Source organism: Nematolebias whitei, chromosome 8, assembly GCF_014905685.2.
Source record: "Nematolebias whitei isolate Nwh7 chromosome 8, NemWhi1, whole genome shotgun sequence".
NCBI lineage: Eukaryota > Metazoa > Chordata > Actinopteri > Cyprinodontiformes > Rivulidae > Nematolebias > Nematolebias whitei.
Genome location: NC_056505.1, coordinates 12,524,271 through 12,533,232, shown reverse-complemented (window position 1 = coordinate 12,533,232; position 8,962 = coordinate 12,524,271). Strand labels below are relative to the sequence as shown.

At 39.5% G+C, this 8,962-nt stretch overlaps 1 protein-coding gene across 2 annotated transcripts in view; it reads left to right on the top strand.

Annotated features, from left to right (window-relative positions):
* Positions 1–6,171, top strand: part of cdc45 (CDC45 cell division cycle 45 homolog (S. cerevisiae)) — an 8,244-nt gene extending 2,073 nt beyond the window's left edge. The window contains exons 3-18 of one of the 2 annotated variants that reach the window (XM_037680277.1): positions 2,214–2,306; positions 2,398–2,535; positions 2,860–3,009; positions 3,088–3,146; positions 3,248–3,296; positions 3,453–3,514; positions 3,596–3,646; positions 3,729–3,848; positions 3,934–4,065; positions 4,165–4,263; positions 4,656–4,820; positions 4,926–5,064; positions 5,150–5,233; positions 5,313–5,431; positions 5,743–5,819; positions 6,107–6,171. In XM_037680277.1, coding sequence (XP_037536205.1) covers positions 2,214–2,306; positions 2,398–2,535; positions 2,860–3,009; positions 3,088–3,146; positions 3,248–3,296; positions 3,453–3,514; positions 3,596–3,646; positions 3,729–3,848; positions 3,934–4,065; positions 4,165–4,263; positions 4,656–4,820; positions 4,926–5,064; positions 5,150–5,233; positions 5,313–5,431; positions 5,743–5,819; positions 6,107–6,171 — 1,602 coding nt within the window. The remainder of the gene's footprint in view (positions 1–2,213; positions 2,307–2,397; positions 2,536–2,859; positions 3,010–3,087; positions 3,147–3,247; positions 3,297–3,452; positions 3,515–3,595; positions 3,647–3,728; positions 3,849–3,933; positions 4,066–4,164; positions 4,264–4,655; positions 4,821–4,925; positions 5,065–5,149; positions 5,234–5,312; positions 5,432–5,742; positions 5,820–6,106) is intronic. The other variant, XM_037680278.1, reaches the window with a different exon arrangement.
* Positions 6,172–8,962: the final 2,791 nt, after the last annotated feature.

The following is an 8,962-nucleotide window of genomic DNA, read 5'->3' as shown; positions in this document are numbered from 1 at the left end:
ACCCAGACCAGTGGTCATTCCATATGTTGAGGGAGTATCAGAGAAACTGAGACGTTTATTTTCTAAACATAACGTCCCAGTGGCTTTTAAACCCCAAAATACATTACGGCAAAGACTGGTTCATCCCAAAGATCCAGTCCCCCGGCACAAACAGAGTAATGTTGTGTATGCTGTTCAGTGTCAGGAGGGCTGTGATCAGTCTTACATCGGGGAAACAAAACAGCCACTGGCCAAAAGGATGGCCCAGCACAGAAGATCAACATCATCAGGCCAGGACTCTGCGGTCTACACTCATCTCCAGGCCAGCGGTCACTCTTTCAGGGATGAAGATGTGCACATCCTGGATAGAGAGGAACGATGGTTTGAGAGAGGAGTAAAGGAGGCCATCTTTGTGAAAAGAAATCGTCCATCATTAAACAGGGGTGGAGGCCTCCGGGTTCAATTGTCCCCCTCTTACAATGCTGTGATTGCTAGTATCACTCAGCCCTCTGTGAACAGTAAACAGCCATCAGTGTGCTAATGATCCATTGTTAGGCTGATGGTCCTTCTTGATCATGTGATCAGCTGGGTTTGGTTGTCAGCAGCAAACTGGTTGATCCACTCTGAGACGGTGCTATTTAAGAGACTGAGCTGAATACAGCTCCTCAGACTGAGGAAGTCTCTCGGATGAAAGACGAAACGTATCTACATTTTTTTTTTTTTTTTTTTGAATGTCCAGAGGACCAGATTGAACTTTTTTTTTTTCTACCTGGATTATTGAGCATGCATCAGGATATTCCTTATTATGTTTAGCTTTTTGAGAGATGGCTAATTCTGCGCAAAGAATTCCCTAAAAAAAAAATCACAATTTAAGACAGACCCAAATGTAAATATAGAAATTTTGCTTCCAAGTATCACCAGCAGCTATAAGTGGATAAGACATGCAACATCTGTACAGATGTGGGGAAACGATCTGCAAACTCCTAAAGGCTCTCCTCATAGCTTAGCTTGAGATTCATTGTTGGATTTCATAATATTTTGTTCAGTATCCTTTATAATGTGACTGAGATTAGTTTCCCCATTTACACTTATTTATTTATTTTTAAATAAATTTTAACTTCGTAAAGATGCACACATATTTTTGATATAATCTCAAATGCATTTTTATTTATACATTTGTTAAAATAAAAATCTACTGTAAGGTTCTTGTGCAAAGTTTCCTGTTAGCTTTCTTTTCAGAACAACAATAAAGTACATTTTTAATTGTTTCAAGCTTTACAAGTAACTACTTTTTTAAACTAGACCAAAGCAAAGTGCCTAGGTACATTTTAAGGGTTCTTGACTACTGGTACATTCACCTGAAGATGCAGGTTAAATGGGGAGGCAGTCCGTCACCTTTGGAGTCTAATGGTAGGCACTGGGCAGGGAGTCATTTGTCCCAGTTCTATTTTCTTTACATGGGAGTCTGTAATACTGGCTGAAATCAAACCATCTTATGTATGCAGATGACCTGGTAGTTTTTAATCCAAGTGATGCTGGTTTAATGGTGCATACTGAATATGATGCAACATTAAACACCAGTAAAAGTGCAGTATTTATTATGTGGAAGCAAGCAGTACAAAGAGTTAATCTTTCCTTTGTTTGCATTGTTTAAATATAGTCTGGAGGTCCTTAAAAAGGTGAAATCTGTTGGTAATTTCATTACTGATTAATTGAATGTTAATGTTGATGACGATGCACAGACAGTATTTTAAGCTATATGCTCAGGTTAACACCCCTGCACACGTGTTCAGTGTATTATCTGTTCAGGTGAAAGTGGCTTTGTTTAAAGCATGTTGCACACTGCTCTGTACTGCCCATCTGTGGTTATCATGTAAAAAGATCCAGCATGCAGAAGGTTAAAGTGGCACAAAATGGTTCCATGAGAATCTTCCCTAAAATACCCAGAGTGGGCCTCGTACGTAGAGCTGAAACTTGTGCAACGTTTAGATGCTTCTGTAAACTGTATTATTGTGGCACTGTCAAAATCCTATTCCGAGTTATTCTGACTGCTCATCCATGCTGAGGGTTGAAATGTCTGAATGTACAATGATTGCTTTGCAGCTACGCTTCTATTTTTATTTTTTACATTCCTGTTTTCATTTAGTGTCGTTCATGTTTCTTTTGCTTCTTTTTTATGTACCTTCTGCAGAGTTTACTTCATCTAGAAAAAAATCTGTTTGTGTCTTTGTCAGGCGCTGTTTCACTGTGACCACATCCAGTACACGCTGGTACCGGTTACCGGCTGGCAGGACCTCTGCACTGCCTTTCTGGAACACAAAGAGCAGGTTTATTATGAGATTTGAGTTTATATATATATATATATATATATGACGGAAAATACAATAAACTAAATGTACTGTTTTGGTTGTGCTGCAGTTTAGATACTTCATTCTTATCAACTGCGGGGCGAATGTTGACCTCCTTGAGATGCTGCAGCCAGATGATGACTCCATCTTCTTTATCTGTGACACTCACCGCCCTGTGGATGTAGTTAATGTCTACAATGACAGTCAGGTGACGTACAGGGATCTGTTTAGTCCAAATGCTAGATTCATGTGTGAAGACTGTACTCTTGCCAAATGGCCAGTCAGAAGATTAGTGGTACTAAAGTGTTTTAGGGCAAAATGCTGAAGATCCATGTTTCCCCTTTAAGGTTCTTTGATGCCGGATTGTAGAAAAAAGGCTGCATACCAGTAAAGAATGTAAATGTACACATAACAGGTGATTCAGGAAAATTTAGGCATTTGTTTACTTTAATCACTTGACTTCCGTCAGCTGGAAGCTCCTCAGCCGTCCATCTCTTGTGAGCATTTTTAACACGCGTCGTCTTCTCTGCAGATCAAACTGCTGATCAAACACGACGACGACCTGGACGTGCCCTCGTACGACGACATCTTCCGAGACGAAGAGGACGAGGACAGAGACGACTCTGGAAATGAGAGCGACGAAGGCTCCGAGCCGTCTGGAAAACGGAGGAGATTCGACGAAGTGAGATAAATTCACAGACACAGCAGAGGTGAACTCAGAGGATTGTGACTTTAATGACTGGGCTGCTGTGTGTCGCAGGCGGCGATTGAGAGGAGAATTGAAAAACAGCGAGCGAGGAGGGAGTGGGAGGCACGAAGGTGAAGTTTTTCTGTTTTTTTTTTTTTTTGGTTGGTTATTTTTTTCAGTATAGTAAAATAGTTGTTTGTGTTTTTAATTTTCTAATATTCAAATTTCTCAGGAGGGATATCTTGTTTGATTATGAGCAGTACGAATACCACGGCACTTCTGTGAGTATCCTTTTAAAGACTTGTATTAGATTTGAGATATTTAAACCAATATCAGCATTGATAGTGAACTTTAAATATTGCAACAACAAAAAAAGCACATATTCACATCAGTCTAAGCATTTGATTTATGATAATTTTTTACTCTTTGATTCTAAGGCTGCGATGATGTTTTTTGAGCTTGCCTGGGTTTTGACTAAAGATACCAAAGACATGCTCTGGTGAGCTTTCTTATTAAACTTTTTTCCCTCTAAACAAACATGTTAGAAAAACCTAAACGTGTGCTGCTTTTTGTTTCGCAGGTGGGCCGTTATCGGGCTGACAGACCAGTGGGTTCACGATAAGATCACACAGTAAGAACATCGTCAGTGATTTAAACTTATTTCTAGCTGTTGGCGTCTCACCAAGTTCTTCCGTTTTTTTTTTTTTTTTTAGTATGAAATATGTGACAGATATTGCAACAATGCAGCGTCACGTTTCCCGACATAACCACCGAAATGAGGACGAGGAGAACTCTCTGTCCATCGACTGTATGAGGATCTCTTTTGAATACGAGTATCCTTCAAGTATCTGTTAGCTTGTCTTAATAGGTATTTAGATTGTTTATCCTTTCAAAGTATTCCTTAATCCTGCGCTCCAGCCTGCGTCTAACACTTTATCAGCACTGGTCCCTGTATGAGAGCATCTGTAACTCCTGCTACACCTCCTGCAGCTTCAAGCTGTGGACTTTAAATGGCCAGAAGAAACTCCAGGAGTTTCTAGCAGACGTGGGGTACATGCTAACAGAAGACAATCTCCTCAACCGTTTTGCTGAAGGAAAGTTTGTTTAACCAAATAATGTCTGTGTGTATATTTTAAATTTTTTTTACAGACTTCCCCTGAAACAAGTAAAACAGAAATTTAACTCCATGGACATTTCAATCAAAGAGAACCTGAGGGACGTCATTGAAGAGTCCTCCAATAAATACGGGTATAAATTCAAACTGGTTCAGCATTCACTCTGGTTTGCTCTGTTTTATAGTTTTTTTTTTTGTCTTAGCTAGCATTTGGCTTCTTTTAGCTTTAACAATCTAGTTTTAGCTTATTTAACTAATTACAGCTGTCATCCAGCACTCAGCATTTACAATTTGTTTTTGCAGATAATGCTATTTAATTAAATTTTATTTATTTATTTTTTGTATGTTTGACATTCCGTAATTTAGAGCATGATCCAAAAAGAGACATTTCAGGAAAAGTCACAGACTTTGAACTACAAGCGGTTTAATTTAAAAGAACTAAAAGGAAATTAGAGATGTTAACGAGGTAAAAATGACTCATCTGTCCTAACGACAAAGTTGCATTTTGTTTTCTCGTCAACTTCAGAATGAAAGACATTCGGATCCAGACGTTCGGCGTTCACTTCGGCTTTAAGAACCGTTTCCTAGCCAGCGACATGGTGCACGCTGCTGCTGCCTTGCTGGAGAGCACAGAGAAAGACGAGAGCGACACCACAGACAACTTCATCAAGGCTCTTGATTCTCTTTCACGGTGTGTCAAAGAAACTTGGTGGATGAACTGTTGAGCGGTCAGATTGTTCTGACCAGATTACAGAAACACCCGAGTCAAATAATTTGTCTGACTCTGTTTCTGCAGGAGTAATCTTGAGCGTCTGCATTCGGGGATTAACCTGGCTAAGAAGAAGCTGCTTGCCATCCAGCAGACTGTAGCCAGCTGCATCTGCACCAACCTCATCCTGTCACAGGGACCCTTCCTCTACTGTTACCTCATGGAGGTAGGAGTCTGAGTGTCAGATAGCATGTCTCTGTTCAGCAGCACGTCCTTCACAGACAACTCTTCTGCTGCTCCTTCCTTTGTAGGGGACACCTGATGTGAAGCTCTTTTCAAAGCCCCTGGCCTTAACTCTGCTCTGCAAGAACCTGCTGCGGGCTTTTGTCCACTCTGTAAGAATCTATCAAAACTAACTAAAAACCATGACTACTGGGAGCTCGCTCTTATTAAATTTGTGTCCTGGTTGTTTAGACGAGGAATAAACGCTGCAAGCTGCTTCCTCTCATCATGGCTGCTCCCAAAGACGTGGAGAAAGGAACCGCCATTGTTGTTGGAATCCCACCGGAGTCAGAGACATCTGACCAGAAGAAGTAGGTTCCCATTTTGAACTGGAGCTTTGTGCAAAAGATGAGTCCGTCTGAATGACAAGTAAACGCCTTACTTTATATGATGCTCTGAGATGACATGAATCAAATTTCTACAAAGTTCTCCTTCACACGAATAAGGATGCTTTTTAATTTTTTTTTTTTAAATCAAAGAAGTTGCGAGTTTTTGTGCTTTTGTCATATTTGCTTAGTGTTTCAAATTTAAAGAAAGAAAAAATAATACCAGTAAAGTTTTTCTGTTCATATTTCCGATTTTTATTGTTTTCTTTTCTCAACTGTTTTATTTGCTCCTGAAGTTTCTTTGGTCGGGCGTTTGAAAAAGCTGCAGAGAGCACCAGCTCCAGAACGCTCCACGATCACTTTGACACGTCAAGTGAGTGATGTTTTCTTATTCCTGTTCCCTACAATCACTTTATTTACACACGCACAAAAAACAACTTTATTTACACACATCAGTCTCCTCTGTTGACACCAGGTGGCAGCATCGGTCTTAAACTGTTATTTGTTCATCATAAATTTCAGCTGAACAGACCATGAAACTAAAGTGGCCCTTATCTGTTACAGAGTGTAAATCTTTTATTCACCTCCAGAAAATCTCTCCAGTGAAAATTTTTTCTCCTTTTCAGCAAAATGTTTACATTTTTCTCTTTGTGTTTGCAGTAATTGAACTGAAAACTGAGGACAGAAGCAAGTTTTTGGATGCGCTCATCACTCTCCTGTCATGAAAACCTCAGCAACTAAAGTAAATGAGTTTTGAAATTGAGCCCACAGCCCAGCTCTGGTCTTCATGCTGAAAGTTAATCAAACGACCTGGTTGTGTCAGACAGGGAGTGAGCCTCTCAAATGTTTGAAGCAGCTTTTCACCCCCTTTTTTTTAACTTTATGCCAGTTTTAAATTGTTTTATGTGTATATTGTACAGTTTTCTTTTAAAAGTTTTGGGCTTTTAGTGTTTTAAAACCTCATCTTTTACTTTTTTGTATGTGTGCAGTTCATGTCAGTTTACATTTTTAGCATGTTTAATAAATACTTTTAAATTACTTAATTAAGTTAGTGTTCAGATTTATTTTTACTTCTTGTAAATTCATATTTTACCAATCCAATTTTGTGCTACCATACCACTTTATTTATAAAGGACTTAAAAACAGCACTAAGGCCATCTGAAATGCTGTACAACATAATCAAGCAAGCAGAGGAAACCGGATAAAGTACATAAATAACAGCGATAAAAAAGAACAACTAGATTAATAAAACACAGTATGGTTCAAATAAAGGCTCAAAGGTGGAATAAAAGTGTGTTTTTAAACAAAACGGTAAGAGAGGGGGCCTGCCTAACATGCAGTGGTAAATCTACATTTACACATTAATCTAGATCCAAATTTACAGGTCTCTTGAAAATATAGTATAAATAAAGACTGAATGAAAAAAATCATGCCACAGTTTTGGGCCTGCAACAGAGAAGGTTCCATTTCTGAGTTTGTATCGTGTCCTTGGAACCATTCAAAGCATCTGAACTGCTGACATCAGCGAGTGCTGTGATATATTTATACAGTGTATAATTTATTTATTTTTTTAAACAGCTCTCGTAAATGAGTCCTTGAGGCTCATTGAGACTAACCTGTATAAATAAAGGTTTAATGAATACAGTGTATACAGTATATATATATATATTTTTTTTTTTGTCTGGACCGATTGAAAATCGGGCTGCAGCATTTTGTACCTGTTGAAAACGAGCAAAAGGACTGATTCCACAAAGCAGTGCACTGCAAGAATCAAACCTAGATGTTATAAAAGCATGTGTGTAACTGTCTCTAGACTTGTTTTGAACTGTATGGGCTTCAATTTAGACAATCGCCTCAACTAAAAAAAAATGCAGGATTTGCCAATTACGTTTACATGACTGTTTAGTTTCGTGCAAAGGTCCGTTTTCACTCCCAGATTTGTGACAATAGTTTCTCAAAAGGGCAAAGGTCAGTGCTTTATTTCAACAAGTCTGGAGAAAGTTGGTAGAAAAAGCATAAAGGCAGGCATAAAATTTGTTTTCTTCAAATTATTCAAACATTCAGTTCTGGTTTGCTTTCACCTTTAGTGGGCAGACCTGGACCTTCACAAGACTCTGCCAAGGGTACTGTGAAAGCCCAACCATTTACTATGCAGTCTGGACTCACTCATCCAATCTAGGTACGGCTTTGATCCGATGCGTACTTGATTTGGTGATGGTACCTCCAACTCAAAAACGGTTCCAAATCGACACAGTAACACTGCTAAAACATTTGCATGCTCAAGGCCATAAAGCCAGCGTGTTCAAACTGAGGTCACGTTTCTACACCACATCATCAACAGAGAGAACATGTTAAGGTGATCCAGAGAATCCCAAAACCAGTCACCAAAAAGCAGCTTTTGACATTTTTGGGAACATGTTCATATTGTAGGCAGTTCATCCCAAATGACAGTTTTAGAAGCGACATGGGGAAACGCCCGACCCTCACTGACGACGTCAAATGGACTGACGCAGCTGAAGAGACTTTTATGACCCTAAAACTGACTTTACAGACAACTATGCTTGAACTGCTCGACCTCACCAGACCTATATAAAGATGGTGGATGACAAAAGTGGGTGTATGGCCTGTTTTTTTAACAGGACTTTGGCAGGAGGCTGTGCCCTGTTGCCTATTTTTTGGCTAGACTTGACCCTGTGGTAGCAGGGATGCCCCGCTGCTCACATGCAGTAGCAGCAGCTGAGAAAACTGTTCTCACTTCATGTGACATCGTGTGGTATTCACCTTTGACCTTTTTGGTTCCTCATGCTGCGTCTTTGATTGTTATAGAGCAAAATGCTTCTCACTTCTCTGCAGCACGACGGCTGAGATAAAACACTGGAAATACCCAACATCAATGTTGAACATTGGTCACCCTCTTACCTGTTCCAGGTGATGGACACAAACATAAACTGGCAATTTTACCAGAAACCTGCACGCATCTCTCCAGCCCTGATTTCCTGTTTTGTTTTTTGTTGATGTCTCTGCTTCCAGAGACCCATGTGGAACAAATAGGGATGGGTTTGCTGTGTTCATCTAATGAAACACTTGTTTCAGCTGCACTTCCTGCTAACTTTTCAGCCCAAACAGTAGAATTAGTGGCTATAACAGAGGATTGCAAACTCACAAAAGGAAGATCAACAATTTACACACATTATGCTTTCGGTATAGTACATGATTTTGTTAGTCTCTGGCAACACAGACATTTTCTGAAATCTGATGGTAAAGCCATGCTGAGTGCTTCACAGGTGGCCGACCTTAACGCCATACTGCTCAGAGTCAGAGATTTATTTGTCATACACACCACATGCGATGCATGAGGTGGGACGAAACTATGTACATAGGGTCCCAGTTACATCCAACAAAAACACAAATTGTAAAGAAAAACGGTAAGATCCAAGTCATGAACTAAGAAATATACTACATTCACTAAACTAAGAATACACAAGACTAAGAATACACTAAGCAATAGTAGTACAA